General features: G+C 36.2%; 1 protein-coding gene across 5 annotated transcripts in view; it reads right to left on the bottom strand.

The window, feature by feature from the left end:
• The window catches only part of TBL1XR1 (TBL1X/Y related 1), a 187,788-nt gene that overhangs the window by 41,263 nt on the left and 128,459 nt on the right, over window positions 1-18,066 (bottom strand). For 3 of the 5 annotated variants that reach the window (XM_079921944.1, XM_079921945.1, XM_079921948.1), the window contains exon 3: window positions 543-645. In XM_079921944.1, the coding sequence (XP_079778070.1) occupies window positions 543-600 (58 nt within the window). In that variant the 5' untranslated portion in view covers window positions 601-645. Of the gene's footprint in view, window positions 1-542; window positions 3,344-17,880; window positions 18,056-18,066 lie in introns of those variants that run through there. The other 2 variants (XM_079921946.1, XM_079921947.1) reach the window with 2 other exon arrangements.

Here is an 18,066-nt window from a genome sequence, read left to right on the forward strand (position 1 = left end):
TCACTGACTTAATACTGATTACAAATGACTTTCAATGATTTATATTTACTAATCACCCCCCAATGAAATACATTAGTAAAATTCAGGTCAAAGACACATTTAATCAATTGGGATGACACTTATGAAAGCATTACGAAAAAATATGGCTAATTTACCTTTTGACATGCTAACTGCAATCAGGACCAGTAACATTAAGCTGAGGATTCTGAATATACATTATCAAATTGATGGTATCTGAGAATTTGTATGTTCCTACCAACCGTGTGCAATAATCTCACTTCATTACAAATTACAAAAATGGTCTTTGAACAGTGAAAGCCAAACCACTTGTTACAAATGTTTGCCTGAGATGATTCCAACATATTTGAAAGAGTCAGAGAGTTAAACCATGCAGTAACACATAGCTTTAAAATGGCAGTCCAGACATTAAGGAAACATACAAAGTTCAACAGTTTGGACTGGTACAAATTTCAAATGCATAAAAAGTTATTTTGAGAATATTAAAATAATTTGAGGCCTATTTACTTTATGAAAGTACTCACCTGACTCTTGCAAGTATCTATATACCAAGAAGTTGACCTCATCACTGCTTATACTCATCTTTATTCCCACTTAAACCATGAGGTCACAACACAGGATATAACCCTAAAAATAAAACAAAGTTAATTAAGTATTTTCTCAATAAAATATTTTAAACAAAATGTAAACAATGTTGTAAAAACCATATGATTTTATTAAATAGTGTAAAATGAAGGTTAGATATTGCCTATTAATAAACCCTAACAAATATAGTTACTTCCAATAATTAGTAATAGATTATACAACCAAAACACGGCTGGGTCTCTTTTTCTGCAACATATTGGCAAAAATGATTCAAAATTTACAAAAGGGCCTTTGGCATCATATTTTAATGATTATATCAAATAGCATAAAAAGTCATTCCTTTTTTCTCCTTAACTGTAAAAAAAACAGTATATTTTAAGAATCAGAATATTATTTAGGAAAAGACTGATTTTAGACTACTGGAAGAGGGATGAGCCATCCATGCTGGTTTTGTCTACGTAATTCAGTAGAACATGAAGTCTCTAACTTCTCAACATCTAAGCTGCAATGTTCAAGTTTCAAAAAGCTCTAGGAATGCATAAGGCAGAGAGGTTAGAGTACAGTTCTGAAAACTCAAATGATATTCTCAGAAGGAGGGAAAGAAGGAAACTGAGACATAACTTAAATATGTCCTAATTATATTTATCCGTTCTCATATCACAGAAGGGATTTAAAGAAAAGGTCAGCAAACTTTTCCTGTACAGAGCCCAACAGTAAATACGTTAGGCTTTGGCAGTCATACAGTCACTGTTACAACTACTCAATCTGCAGTTGTAGTGCAAAACCAGAAACCATGTTCCAATAAAACTTCATTTAGCAACACTAAAACATGAATTTCATGTGACACTGTTGTGTCATAAAATATTTTTCTTTTGATTTCTTTTTCAGCACTTATTTAAAAACCTTTTTTAGTTTGTGGTCCTTATAAAAGGTTAGTGGGCCAGACTTGGCCCACAGACTATAGCTTCTTGGTCCCTTGTTTAAAAAAAGGATATACTGACATCTATTCAGTGTAAAAGGGTAACTAATCATTGGCCTATGCTGATTGTTCTGCCGCATCATGAATCTCTTACGATGCAGGGTTAAGAGTATATTTAAAAATCACAAATTAATAAGCACTTGAGCAGGCTACTATGTGACAGGAACTGCTATTGCTGTAAATTATGGAAAACCTGGTGACTAAACACTCATCGAGCTTATCTCAGAAAAAAAGAAAGACAAACAAGGAGGTAATAACAATTCCCCCTTGGAAATACACAGAGGAAGCCCTAACCAATCTTAGTAGTCTGGAAATACATCTCCAGTACTAGAGTACAGTTCTGAAAACTCAAATGATATTCTCAGAAGGAGGGAAAGAAGGAAACTGAAACATAATTTAAATATGTCCTAATTATATTTATCCGTTCTCATGTCACAGAAGGGATTTAAAGAAAAGGTCAGCAAACTTTTCCTGTTCAGAGCCCAACAGCAGACCTGAAGGATAGATGGGAGGAGAATGAGAACATGAATATTTGGGGAGGAAGGCAAGGAACAGAAGCAATCCAGTGAGCAGCAACAGTCGGTGGAAGGGCTGGGGGAAGAAAAAGAAAGAAAACATGAAGCAAGGCTTGAGAGGGGCCTTGAAACCATCACTTAAGAGAAAAGTAATGCCCTAAAAGGTTTTAAGCAGGGAGGGGGAATGACCACATTTACATTTTAAAAAGATCATCCAGAATTCTAATACGAAGAACAGACTAGAAGGAAAGGTAGCCAAGTTAGGAGGGTGCTGGAGTAACCTAAAAACCTGGACTGTGGCATTAGAGCTGAAGAGAAATACTAGGATTCCAAAGATATTTAGGAAGCAGACTCAAGGGTGATTGACTGGACACAGAGTTCAGGAAAAGGGAAGAATCTTTTAGGACATCTGGATGAGTAGTACTTCATTTACTGAGATGAGAAACCATGGAGGAAAAGTAATGACCACCTTCATGTGAAGAAAAATGCACCTCACCCCCGCCCCGATTTAACTCAAATACTATAATTAGTCACCTGAATGTGATACACATATGCATCACACTTAACAGAATGATAAAGGTAAATACTCCTATAATTGTGGCTCAAGACTCCTTGTCTAGATGTCCCTGTGGCACAGCAGATGATCTGTGCTCTGGAGGACATCTTGCTCAATTCTATCCTGACCCACAGTAATGTGTAATAATGTGCTCGGCACACGTAGTAGGTACTCAATAGTCAATTTTGAAAGCCTGTTGACTGAATGATTTAAAAAATAAAACCACACCACCCATTTTATCATTATAAGAAATTAAATCACAACTTGACCAATCATAGGTATCTGTTTGTCAGGGGAACAATGAGTCACTGCTTGATGAAGAGGATTTCCCAAAATGAGATTGGTTAAGTGGAATTCTAGTAAAAGACTGGTAAAGAAAACAGAGTAAGTATTCTTTTTCTCTAATATATCATTCAGTCCAATATTCAAATAATGAATAATGGCACTGAAGTACCTATGTAAAAATTTTCAACAAGGCCTGGTTCCAGTAAGCAAAGGTCACCAAAATGTCCCAACTTAAAGCAGTGATCATGGGTGCTTCTGCATCACCTAATATATTCCAGGGCAAAGAAAAACACAAGTCAAAATGATATAGATTATTATCTATAAAAATTCCCATAATAAATACATATTATTGGTGGTATATTTTTTAAAGTCAACAAGAAACACTAAACAAGAAGAACAGGAAAGTTCTTATCTGTTCAAATTGCTATGAATGGGTTTATTACATTGATCATGGTACCAGATTAGTTTCTGTAACCAAAAGTTACAGAACCAAATTTTTTTTTAAAGGGAAAAGGGTAAATTGTTCAAATTTCAAAAGGGTTATTCTAGCTCTAGTCCTACTTCAGCTAGCTCTTATATTCCTGGAGAGAAAGAACATTATTGTTTTCCCTTATACCAAGTATATCCCTAGGATGGACAAAAGCACTGTGCTAAGAGCTAGGAATAGATAGACGAAATTAAGTTGTCCCAAGCCTTGCAGAATTGACAGTTTTTCAGTGAAGAGAAACATACAAATGTGTCCTTGAAAAGAGAAAAAAAAAAAAAACCCCAGCAAAGTCAATGCAATCCTGCATTAAAAGTTTCAGTCACAGTAGCAATAAAATTACATAGACTCTGTAAAGACCTGAGTTTATCCACTTTCAAAGACATTTAATTCTAGAATATGCTTTCCTATGAAACTGGTCTGTTTAAATTCTAACATCAAAAGGTCACCTGAAAAGAACAGGAAATTAGACAACATTTCAGAAACTAACACAACCCTGTAAAGCAATTATACTCCACTGAACAAACAAACAAACATTAAGACATTCCCTGCTTGAAAACTCCAGTATTCACTTTCAAAACACCTTAAAAAACCTGTATGCCAGAGAGCAAAATTAAAGAAAATGCCACCACTTTCATTAATGGACTCACCATAGCTTTGCAGAACTGGTCCATTTTGATTTGTTTATACATCTATAATATGATGTAGTCTTCATCTGCCCCAGGTGAAGACCAGATACTCATACCAGCTATCACCGATTTTCAGGGTGCACATAAAAACCTTACCACTGTACTTCCTCCATCGTGGTATCTTTCAGAACAACTACCCTTAAACAAGGTCACAAAACAACAGTGAGACACTCATCCAATCTTTACCCTATACCAAAGAGGTCCAGCCCTCAATGTCACGCCTGGTAGAGGTTACTATGTGTAAAATAAGTCCTGCCCTCAAGGAGCTGATGGACTCTTAAACAAGATATCCAAAATAAACCAAAACGTCCTAAAATCACAAAGCATTTTATTTGTATATTCTGCTGGATCATACCTATTCATCCTTAAATAGTAAATGACTGAGTTCTAAAAAAAAAAAAAATTAAATACCTTTGTACTTTCCTAAGTCTCAGAAACAGCTTGTAAAATCATAAAAGCTTTTATTCAAAACTTCCATCAGTTACAGGCAATCAATTACTTAATTCAAGACCCACAGCTATATTAAAGTAGCCAGAAGTAAAACCAAAAATTACAATCTTAACCAATATTTAGCCAAGTGTTTATATTTAAAAGCACACTTAATATTTTAAATGTTTAGTATGAAATATTTTACTTCAAGACTTTATAGACAACAATCTAGCAAATATTACAAAAACAGGACTGCTGATGCAATTCAGCTACGATTCCTTCAACTGAACATGTACGGCATTTTCAGCACCACAAAACTGAGTTCAGCATTCACAAACTGGATAATAACTGCTCCAAGTATTAACCATCTCCTCGTTTGTTCTTCTACACATCTAGCACATTTCTACCTTTGGCCTCAAATAGGACAGACACTATATTCTTTTCTGATACCATTTCTGGAGCATACCAGAGCCCAACTATTATCCTAAATCACATTATTTTAAATTTACAAGATTGAAAAAACAGTAAAACTTATGGACAGAGAGAAAAAAAACCAATAAAGATATTCTTAAATCTCCTGCTTACAACACACCATTTAGAGGTCTGAAAACCTTTGCATTATCCAAAATCAAATGCACGATCAAAATTTCTTTATCTTACAAAAATAATTTAGTCCAAAATGTACAGTGGTGGCATAGTATCCCATAACAGACACATTAGTTTCACTTTTGCTTTGTTCAACATTTAGATGATTCTAAATTTTCACTATTCTAAGTCTCCTATAAGACTATTTATGCTTAAAGTTGTTTTTTCTTCCATTTCTTTTTGGTAGGTGTACATTTATGAATAGTCCTCTAGATCAGGAAAAGTCCCTACAAGTAAATTACCGGACAAAGGGAATAGCTAAATAGCTATTGTGATTCTTAATGAATACCAACAAATTAGATCCACTCAAAAGACAACCAATTCAGGACCCCTCAAGCTGAAACAGTAGGAAAATGTTCAACTTAACCAATAATAAACAACAACAGCAACAACAAAAACATGTTGGCCATAACATTAGCAAACAGTTAAAAATAATACTCAATATTATCAAAATTGGTGACAAAAGAGAAACTGTATCTTTAAATACAGTATCTACAACTACTGGCCATAGCTGTCTTAATAGTTGAAAAAAAGAGCAACAATATTAAAAGCTGCTAAAAGAACTCTGATGTTAAAATAACAGTTGTTTTAATATTGACAAATAATTATCAAACAATGTAACCCTGGACATGTTGGGATACCCTTCCAAATAAACATTAATGACCCACAGGGGCCCAAGGTGATTGATATGTTGGGAGTCCATCTAGCAGAAAGAATGACTCAGGCTTCTCTGGAACTCAGCAGCTGAGACATGGGGTGACCATAATTCGCAAGATGAAGAAAACTGTGGCTTGCCTCTTGTAGCATTCACTGACACTATCTGCGAAAGACAGTACTACTTTACTACTACTGCCTTCCATTTGGAGACCTATTCCATTCTCAGCCCTGTGGTTTAAATGGGATGGACCTCCTGGTCCAAAGGAAGGCATTTATTTGCTTAAGCCAACCAGCAAATCATATCTTTGGTTTAGGGCTGACATTCCTCCTCCACAGACTCACACCATACCCCACGTGTCCCAACTCAATCACTCCCAGTAAGTGAAACATTAGAAGACGTGTGCTGGTTTCTATGAAAGTCAACCTCCTCCTTTCACAGGAGTGGGCAGGCAACAAGGGCACTCTGTGAAGCCTGGGATGAATGTGCATCACTGAGGTTAGAACAGAGCTATCAGAGAGAAAGAGAAGGAGGGCAGAGCAGAGACAAGAGAAACTGTGTCCTTGATGACATTGAATATCTATTGTGCAACTGGATCAAATACTATCTGAAGTTAATTTACCACAGTATTTTGAAGAAGTCAAAAATGAATTTTACTGTATAATCCAGTGAAGATTTGTCAGTTGCAACCTAAAGAGAGCAGACAACCCAAGAAATGTTTTAAAACAAGAAAGTGACTAAAGTCAGTGACAGACTATATTTGGAGAGATAAGGAGTGGAGAGGGGGGGTGGGAATCCAAAAATTCCCAGTTGCTTCCAGACTAGAAAGTGAAAAGACTTACTATAGAAACGGACTGCCTAGAGAGCACAGGCCTCTGGGGAGTCACACTTTATATGTGTTATACTAGAGGTAAAACAGGACATCCCAGCAGAAATGCTCCAGAGTATAATATTACAATTCACTGCTCATGGAAAGCGGTACCTCTGGTTCCGTTCCCTTCACACAGGAAGGTCAAACTTCCAGTTACTTGTATTACTTTGGGGTGACAAACCAACCCAAACAAATGCTGACTAGACACATTTGTGAGGATGGGGCAATGACAAGTGAAAAGTAAACACTACAATGGTGATGAATTAACAAAGCCTATGGGGGGAAAATGCACTAAAGTACTACTTTTCTGACAGATTTATTTTATTCACTCGTTTAAAACTGGATGAGCACTTCCAATGTGTAAGGCACTATGACAGATGCTACAGACATGGCTACCCAATGCCAGGACCAGATCTTGCTGGGAAGATAGAGAACACTTAACTCCAACTTAGATAAGAAAAAATACAGAAAATTATGAAAGCATACACCCTGAGGCTGGGGGTGCAGACAGGTGAAGGATGTAAAATGTGGGTGGCTTACAGGTTTCTGTAATAGGCACAGTGTTGGAAGAACTGATTTTCCTTTTAATTCAAAATGTCTGCAGCACACCAAGTTGCCTTTGCTCCCATCTGTGTGTACACTGCTTCTCATTAATTTGATAAGGAAAATGAAACAGGAGACTATTTGCATTTATTGAGTAGCTGCTACATGCTATGTATGGGGCTAGGTCACACACACATTATATAATTTCCTCTCCAGTGTTATATTCCTCATTTTAACGCAATAGCACCGACACATGAGAATTACACGTCTATATACAGATCTGGGCATTCAGAAATGTTACTCAAATACTATACTGACTCTCCTCAGAGAAGAAAAAAAAAAGTATGGAATGTATAATGTAAAAGAATGTAATAACTATAAAAAGAATCAAAATTCTTAGCACTAGGAGGTCCTAGGAAGTTGCTAATTCCAAGCCATGACATATGTTGCCAAGGATATATGTACGGCACAGGTTATCACTACACAGCTTACATGGACCTTGATATGACTGGCAGTCCTAAATGGTCAGCCACCACTACAGTCACAAACAAACTGCTTATAATACCCTGCTAAATAACAGCTTCTAAACTCACAAAGAATCATGTATCAAAATTTGTTGTATATAAACTCTCAATCTGCCTGTGAAGTAAAGTAACAGTTCATCCACTGCCGTGCTATCTCCATGGGTCATCATAGGAAATTGTCAAATTGTCTTGTTAAAACCATGACACACTGCAAAAATACCAAACTAGGACAACTAACAACAACAAAACAAAGTGTATGGAAGGGAAATGAAATAGAGTGAGGAAAGAAATTAAATCAATTTATCCATTAGCTAAGTTACTGGTGGTTATTACCATCTCACGGCTGAACTGTACCCCTCTAGAATTCATACGTTGAAGGCCAACCTCCAGTATCTTAGAATATGACTTTATTTGGAGATGGGGTCTTTTAAGAGGTGATTATGTTAAAATGAAGCCATTAGGGTAAACTTTTAATAATGTGAATATAACTCAACGTGACTGTTGTCCTTTTAAGAGGAGGAAGAGACACGAGGAATGCATGTGCACCGAGGAAAGGCCCTGTGAGGAGGCAAGGAGAAGGCGGCCGCCTGCAAGTCAAGGAGAGGCTTCAGGAGACACCAAACCTGCCGGCACCTTGATCTTGGATGCCCAGCTTCCAGAACTGCGAGGAAATAAAATTCTATTGTTTTATAAGCCACCCAGTCTGGGGTACTGTGTTATGGTAGCCCTAGTAAACTGATACATACCTATCATCACAAATTCTGTAAAACTCTGATCATTCACTGGAGAACTTTAAAATTACCAATGTTAAGTTCACGATTGCTAGGCTCTGCCTTTCTGAAAATTTGCCTCTGTCTTTAGGAACCTATCCTGTCCTGTAATTGTCAAAGATGACGACATTAACAGGATGCATTAACACTTCATAATCCTCTTCCCCACAGTACCCGCTTGTCTCCTCCACCCACTCCCCATGCAACACTCTCATGAACAGCACAAAAAAACTGCATTATGCTTAATTCCCCACTACCTTAAAAACAGTAATTAAAATCCTACTAATGTTAGGTAATAACACTTTTGTGTACAAAAAATATGGTACAATGAAGGAAGGTGTATTCTGAGACTTAGTTCTGAAGTCTTTCACAATATAGTTTAAAATGTGTATAAGGTACATTCTGAACTTTTGCAATGTTAAATTAAGGTTTCACAAAATTGTATTAGACTAAATGAAATCATGTTTACAAAACTTACTTCTGTAAATCATAAAATGCAACAAATCAGGATTTAGAAACACATAATCTCAAGAAAAAAACATTAAGCTCTAACTGAAATATGTATTTCAGCGTATTTTAATACTAACCAAATTTAAAACAAAATATAAAACCCAGTACAATAAAACCAAATCATTTGACTGATTTCTTAAAGCATTAATGACAACAGCAGACATACATTTCATAGAGCATTAGCCCTGGACTACAACCATGGTTTATTTGTCAGACATTTTAAGGATGTCTTTTCATGGATGCCTGTAACATTAAGTCCAAAGAGAAGCACAGTAGTGCATTTCCTTAAAACAAACAAAAATTCTACCACTCTTGACATTAGGATAAATGCTGAATTTAAACTATTATTTTTAAAGACCCAATCTTATGAGATAATTTTTACTCATACTATTAAAAAGGAGAAAATATCCTTTTAAAATAATTAGTTCTGTATCTCATTTTTTATGTAAGTTTTTTAAGGGTATCTTTAATAATGAGAATATAATGTCTAGTGAAAAAGTCTATAGTACCCACCCCCACCCAAGAGAAACAAATACAATTTTAAAAAAATAGGTAGACAAGATAGTTTGGGAAGGGAAACTAGCAAGCACTAGCACTGACTTTTACCTTCCAATTTGGGCACATGAGCATCTTTCAGATAATTTTACTAAGAGTGTACCTGGCAATATGTATATTTTACATAAACGTTGATTTCTTATTTTTTTTAACACAGGCATACCTCGTTTTATTGTCCTGAAGTGTTTTGGGTTTTTTTTTTTTTTTACAAACTGAAGGTCTGTGGCAACCCTGCATTGTCAAAATGATGGTATTTATTAGCAATAAAGTATTTTTTAAATTAAGGTATGTATCTGTTAAGACATAATGCTATTATCACACACTTAATGGACTAAGGTATTGTATAAAGGTAAATTTTATATGCACCGGGAAACCAAAAAATTCACGTGACTCGTTTTATTATAGTGGTCTGACCGAACCTGCAGTATCTCTGAAGTATGTAGTTGTAGGCAATTTTTGTGCTGTTAGAATTTTTTCTTTTGGTTGTTGTTGCTTTATTTGTTTTGTTATCAGATTAATGGTCAACAAAGTTGGTGAATCTTAAGAATTTAAAGTATAACTGAGAAGGGATAAACTTCTAAATTGCTTTTCCTTTCCTTTTCCATTGGAATCCAGAGCTCTCGTGTAAATTAAAGATAACATGAGAGACAAATAAGATCTCAGGTATCCTGTATGCTTTTAGACAAATCTTCTGGGCCTGTTTCCTCATCTAGAAAATGAGGAAAGTGAAGCAGACAGTAGTCTCTTTCACTTTTAAACTTCAATGATTTGAGTCAGTACAAGTACACAGAGTATTACATGTAAATCTTGCCGGCTAAGAGAGTACCAGATCACATAGTGATTTTTAATAAAGCATTTTTAAATAGGCTTACAAGTGCATGAGAGGATTTTTAAAACTGTCAGACCTCAGATGGACATCTCCAGGAATTAGGAAAAGGGAAAATAAATGAGTCCACCTCATTAAGAAATATTTAAGAACTTATTATGCATAATGCTTATTAGGACCAGCTATCCTTTATAAATACTGACTTATATAAAAGCATAGGCAAATGGTATATCAAACCAAGTTTTCATTAGCAACTGAGACTTCTAATGTCAATCATTTGATTCAACTGTGATCTATATCAGGGGTTTACAAACCCTGGCCTGTGTGTAAATTCCAACCCATCACCCATTTTTGTTTAGCCCACAATACCTTGTGGTTTTCACAAAACAATGAACTGTTTTTACAGAACATGTGTCGTTGATTTGATGATAGGGAACACTAACTTTGAATCCCAATTAAGCAATTTTAAGAGTCTCAGCAAAGCTCTCTAGACTGAGAAGAGTAAACTAGCATGCATTATGTGATGAGTCAACTTTAAAGTTCAACTGACACTCGCTACAGCTCTTTCTTTTTATACCCAAAAAGCCTCTGATGAGCTGCTTCACAGTCCACAAGTGTGGATTTCAACTTCCCAAACACATAAAAAAGTGGTCGTTCACACAGATGTCTTCTAAAATCCCTTTAAAATATAAAACTATATGATTCAAGGATGGACTCAATTAACATGTGTTAAATGACTGAATAAATTATAGTCAAGGTATGCTGACAGGGGAATAAAGAAGGACAAGAAATTAAAACACTAAGGAAACAGAAGACAGGCCATAGTTCTGGTCTATCTTTTTCAACTATTGAGCAGTAATTAGTCATTCCCAGTCAGGCTGGGAAGGAAAAGTCTGGAAATGAAAAGTCAGGTAAGAAAATAAAAATCAAGACCCTAGTCCCCTCCCAGTAGCAAGAAAAGCTCTGAGTTTGTGGGAATGGGAACCAATGTAAGAATGGTAACAGGATTTTCTCAGTTTAAAAACTTACTATTCTGGCTTTGGAACAGAAATGTTACAAGGACCTGTAAGACTGGAATGCAGCTAAAACTTTAAGACAACAGTCACCTGCATGAATGGATACTTGGCTTAAAACTGAGATATCGCTGGCAAAATAAACAGAATAAGGTACCAGGTGTAACAAACTCAAAGAGATGTAAACAAATACTACCTATAACCGTATTTATGAAACAATTTATTGAGTAAGGAATAGATATTCTTTGGTTCCTCAAAAGAAAAAAAGACTAAGTAGATAAAAACTAAGACTACTAAGCCCTAAGTGAATCAAAACAAGTGTCCACGGACTGGTTATACCGATACGTGGTAAATTCTTTGGGAGAGCAGTAGTAAAAATGTGCAGAAGATTGTTCTGGTAGCAGAGATGTATGATTAATATAGATCAGGTGTCCAAGTATGGGAAAAAGATGTAAAGAGATCACATTCATCCCAATGGGCAATACATGCTTGTTCAAATCAAGAGAAGATGACGTAAAACCAAGTTTAAAACTCAGCAGACTGATACACACACACCCCCCACAACACACACACAATCCAGCTATGAGTAAATCTTGAAGACAAAAGGCAAAAGAAAATGGAGTAGAAATTGCTGATATATATGAATTGAGGTAGGCTTCCAAAGTTTTATTGAAAAAGGTGGAGTGAGAAGGGATTCCACCATGAAAACCTCATAGGTCAATTTCACAGGGTAAGAGAAAATAGTAGAACTATCCTGTAAGATTTTCTGTTTAAAAAACAGACAAAAAACACAACAGAGAAACAAATCAAGTACATCACTCCATAACCACATGGGGAGAAGGGTCTCCCGTGTCCATCCTTTGTAAGTACTCTACCTAGTCAGGTTATATAGACTTTATAACTGCAAAGACAGACTTTTAATAGTATCTCATTAAAAGATGCTTCTTTCTGTTTCATAGTACATGTACTTCAACGGCTAACACTATTCAAAGTGCTCAAAACTAAAACCCAGATTCATTATCTTTGTCATGCCCATGACAAAGTTTGATTATTTTATTTAGTACAGAAATGAGGTCTGTAGACCCCTGGGGTCCCAAGATTTTTTAAGGGGTCCTAAAGATCAAAATTATTTTTACAGTAATATAAAATACTGTTATAAAATATGCTTTTTTCATTGAATTTATGTTTACACTGATATTACAAATCAATAGTTGGTAAAACTGCTCACACCTTAGTAGGAATCAAGGCACTAATACCTTACAGTATTAGTAGTCATTATACTATTCACCACCAGGCACTTAAAAAAAAAACTCACAAAAATTCTTCACTGAGAGGTTCCTTGATGAAGGAGGAAAAACACTTTATTAAAATCTTAACCCTGAAATTACACCTTTTCAATATCCTCTGTAACAAAAAGTACACATACAGTATTTCTGTTGCATACTAAAATGATGGTTGTCTCAAAGACAAGCACTGTGAAAATGTTTGAATTGCAAGCTGAACTAGCTACTTTTTTCATGGAACACCATTTTTACTTCAAACAACTCACAAAGTATGGTTTTTCAGATTGAGAATTTGGCAGACATTTTCTTGCAAATAAACAAAGTGAATCTGTCACTTTTAAGAAAACAACTAACAATATTTGTTGGCAAGAATAAAACTTAAGCTTTTAAGAGATAATTAGGATTTGGAAAATTTATCAGCCACCATGAGCTTGAGAGCTTCCTGATACTACTCCAAAATTTCTGTGATGAGATCAGTGGGGATGTTAATGACTCTGGTTTTTTCTATTGTGTAATGAACATTTGGAAGATTTGTATAACTCAGTGAACAAATATTTTCCCAATGACTAGCATAAGGTTATGCATGAGGAAAACAATCCATTCAAAGTTCAAGAGAGACTAATGGATTTTAATATAACAGAATACAAAATGTTCATTGATACACTTTCAGAACTTGCACTGCACCTAACCCTTAAGAAACTATCCACTTGTTGAGATTTGGTGTAGTAGCGAAGAACATCCAAATTTATTTGAAAAATGAATTTTTATTTTGATTAAAAAAATTACATCTATCTATCCTCGAAAGGCCATTAAATTTCCACTGTAACAATGTATCTCAACATGTGAATGCAGAAGCAGATGTGAGAACCCAGATGTCTTCTATTAAACCAGAGATTAAACAGGGACTTCCAAAAATTTAAAACAACGCCACTCTTCTCATGGAAATTTTTTGTCTTGGAAATCATTTTCCGTAAAACATATTATGTGTGTTAACATGTTATAGATAGGTTTGTTACTGTTATGTTAAAATGCATTAGTACTATAAAATTTCACAGTGTTAATTTCTGATGCAGCATATATTGATAGCTATAACCCATTTAAAGAAAATTTTTCTAGAGTCATTAATAAATTAAGAATGTAATGAGGTACTATGTCTAAAATGTTTTAGACCTGCTAGTATAAAAACTGATTCCCTCTTGGCAATATTGGTGCTAATGTTTTCTGGAAAAATTCAAGAGTTTCCCTGGGGAAATAGACCTCTTATGCCACAATATTGTTCATACTATAATATGACCTAAATCATGACTGGTATGGATTTCTGTTATGTTCATATTGGAATTACATTAGGTATCCTGTAAATTTATACCTAATAAACAAAAAAGGTACTTAAAAGCCATAAACATCTTCATGTAAAAGTTCTAGTTTTGATAAAACATATGGAATCTATTAACTAAAATATGGAGGAGTGAAAATCATACATTTTCTGAGACTACACCTATAAGTGAACTTCTTTCCAGATACACCCGCTTGTGTGTAAAGTTCAATAATTTGACTGAAATTCGGTTTCTCTGTCCTTCATTCAACAAACATTTACTGAGTGCTAATATAAGCCTGGCACTGTTCTAGGCCCTGAATGCTGCCATACAGAAATCTATTAATACAAAGAATGATGTTGTACAGAATAGTCTTCACAGCCAAATTCCAGGCTGCATCCCATATTTTTATCAAATTCCCTCACAAAAAGCAGTGAAACGGTGTGGAGGCTGTGGTAAAGGAGCACTGCCCCTGTGACAGTTTCTCCTCCAATGGTGTGGATTCCCGCTATCCTGCATGTCTGCCCAGCCTCACATCTGTGTTAAGTGGTAGGTTCCAAAGGGCTTCAATCCCTTCCCCAACAACTGAAACATGAAGCTGGTCTCTGTCTTGCAGCCTTTGTTTCCTAAAGAGAATACATTCAACACTGCAAACAATGGCAGCCTTCTTCACCATATACATGGAAACAAATAATGCAGGGCCTTGGCACTACAGAATCAATTAAATCATATACTCCATCTGTTAGCTACATGAGAAATAAAAGGAGACAGCTAGCTGAGCAACAAATCTGCAATTATTTATAGTCAGATTTCCAGGCTATACATGGTACAAATTCCATACCTGCCTCTCTGCACTGTGAGGACACAAAAGAAAGACGCAGAGGAGATGTGGGGAGTGGAGATCCAGGCAACAGAGGCGCATCTGTGTTTAATAATGGCAAGTAACTAATCCACACTCATTTTGCTCCTCCTAACCATATCAGTAACTGCCGTGGATATATTAGAAGAAATTCAAGCCTAAGCTAATCGGGTTTCCCTTCTTTTTGATATTGTATATAAGCTATTACCACCCTTTTGCCAGGTAGAGAAACCTAGGCCCAGGCAGAATTGCTGGGTAAACACAGCTGTCCCCAGGATCTCCCATCATCCTTTCCCCAGACTAGTGTCCTTTCCGAGCACTCTAATACTTAGCACTCCAGTACTTAGCACTACTCTACCAATGAAACTCTCTGCCTTGACAACTCCCTCCAGCTTCCCCCTGAGCCCCACCTCTGACCCCCTACAATCTAAAACCAGCTGAGCCCCTGCCCTCCTCAACCGGTAGTTGTACTCTAGGTTTTTTACACTAGGTCCCCAACCAACACAGCCAACAAATACATTTCATTCCTTAAAGTTAGGCAGATGACAACCTTAACAATCTGATGTAACAAAATGTCAGTGAATAATAATGGCTTGATGTCCTGCTTTCCAAGGAACTTATAACAAATGCATAAATTACATTACCTTAACTCAGTGTTTCTCAAATTTGAGTAATACCAAGTACCTTCTATAAGAAAACAAAGTAACACACTAGTCCCAAGAGTTGGTTTGTATATTTTACTGTTACTAACATATAAATATAAATAAAAACACTAGGCATGGTCCTCATCTGAAAGCACTTCCAACTATAAAATGAAAAAAAAAACTACCTATCAATACCAAGGTACTGGGCTTCCCTGGTGGCGCAGTGGTTAAGAATCCGCCTGCCAATACAGGGGACACACATTCAAGCCCTGGGGTTCAGGAAGATCCCACATGCCGCAGAGCAACTAAGCCCGTGCACCACAACTACTGTGCGCCTGCGCTCTAGAGCCCGTGAGCCACAACTACTGAAGCCCGCGCACCTAGAGTCCATGCTCTGCAACTAGAGAAGCCACTGCAATGAGAAGCCTGCGCACTGCAATGAAAGAGTAGTCCCTGCTCGCCGCAACTAGAGAAAGCCCGCGCGCAGCAACAAAGACCCAACTCAGCCAAAATTAAAAAAGAAAATTAAAAAAAAAAAATACCAAGGTACTTTATGTACAATGTCTACTACAGGATTAAAATAAACACAAATGGTCTTACTTTGTTACAAAGTGGCCACCCAGATGATCTAAAATGTGTTATATATATTATTTTATTTTTAGACTACCACATGGACAAAAAAGTTTTTAATTTCTCATGGAGAAATTACTAACCCAGAATATATCTATAGATGTTGGATGTTACTCACTTTGTGATCTAACAACGTGAAAAAAAATGATATAAAGTGGGAGACCTGAAGACAAAAACAAATATTCGAGGAGGTGGATGTTTTCAGGTCCTTCAATTTATCATTCCTAATATAATCTTGTAGGAAATGGTCAATAATGATTTGAATAATTATACTACTTGTATAATTCATGAAATACAAGTCTATTTCAACACAAATTTAAGTTATTTTTTCAATTATTTGCAACTTATGTAACACTAATATAATTCAACCTTCAAAAGCAGATATACATATATGACTTAGAAAAATTTTAAATGTATTTGATGTTTTAATACAAATAGACATCTTAAAACAACTTTATAAATAATTCATCATATATGAAGATGAATATACTCACATGCCTAACCAGCTGGCAAGAACAGAATAGAATACAACATTAAAAAAAAATCATGACAGGCCAAGGCACAAACAAATTTGGTGGGGGGAGGGGGAAGTGTATTACTTAGAGGCTAATCAAAACTAAATGAACACAAAACTGCATGCGCAGAGGGACCTGGGAGAATATCTGACTAAGCTAGAAGGTTTAGCCCCATGGTTCTTCAAACTTTGCTGCACATTAAATCATCTGGGGAACTTTTAAAAAGCCTGCTGTCCATGTAGCATCCCATACTTATTAAACCACAATCTCTGGAGGTGGGAGCCAGATAGCAATATTTTTAAAAGATTTCCAGGTGAATACAGGGCAGAGCGAAGTTTGGGAAGTCCTGTTCACCCAACTGAAAGCACTCTGATATCTTCCCTTGCCTCTTCCAGTTTTGGGTAGTAGCCCCAGCCATTCCTTGACCTGTGGCAACCCAATCCCTGTCTCCATCTTCGCATGGCCATCTTCCCACTGTGTCTGTGTCTTCACATACCACATGCCCTTCTCCTAGGTGCGTGTTCAAATTTCCCTCTTTTTATAAGAACATCAGTCACAGTGGAAAAGGGACCCACCCTAATGACCTCATCTTAATTACATCTGCAAAAATCTTATTTCCAGATAAGGTCACATTCACAAGTACCAGGGGTTACAACTTCAACATATCTTTGAGGGGACATAATTCAACTCATACACTTAAGTTTCAAAACTCCCCTAACAAATCAACTATAAAATTTAGTGGTATGCAGTTAAACAAAGAACTCCAGCTTAGAGAGAACTAACTCAACTATGTTGCACCTTTTCAGAGCTTGAAAGGACAACAGATTTGAAGGTACTTTAAACAGAGCATCCTTCCTCTTTCATCTCATCAGCATCCAACTACTCCATTATTAAACTATAAAGGTTAAAAGAATAAACTACTCTCAAGCTAGTTTCTTCTAGTCTTGACTGCCAAACTTCTATTTTAAGGCACACCCTTAGCAAAGTCCAAAATTCTTTAGCCTGACAATAAAGTCCCTTCTGATATAGTAACCTAAAGGTATAGCTTATATTTCTTCCAATACCCTTACAATCAAGCCAAACTGGACAGCATTGTCAAACTACATCACTGTACTAGTTTCCTAGTGCTGCCATAACAAAGTACCACAGATAAGGTGGCGTACAGCAGAAATTTATTGCCTTACAGTTTTGGAAGTCAGAAGTCCAAACATCAAGGTGTTGGCAGGGCTCCTTCTGAAGGTGCTGAGGAAGGATCTCTCCTAGCTTCCTTGGCTCCTTGGATGTATTACTCTAGCCACCTTGCTATATCTCCCTGTGGCTCTTCACACTGTTTTTCCTGTGTGTCTGTGTCCAAATTTCCTATTTTTATA

Source organism: Stenella coeruleoalba (assembly GCF_951394435.1).
Source record: "Stenella coeruleoalba genome assembly, chromosome: 5".
Lineage (NCBI taxonomy): Eukaryota > Metazoa > Chordata > Mammalia > Artiodactyla > Delphinidae > Stenella > Stenella coeruleoalba.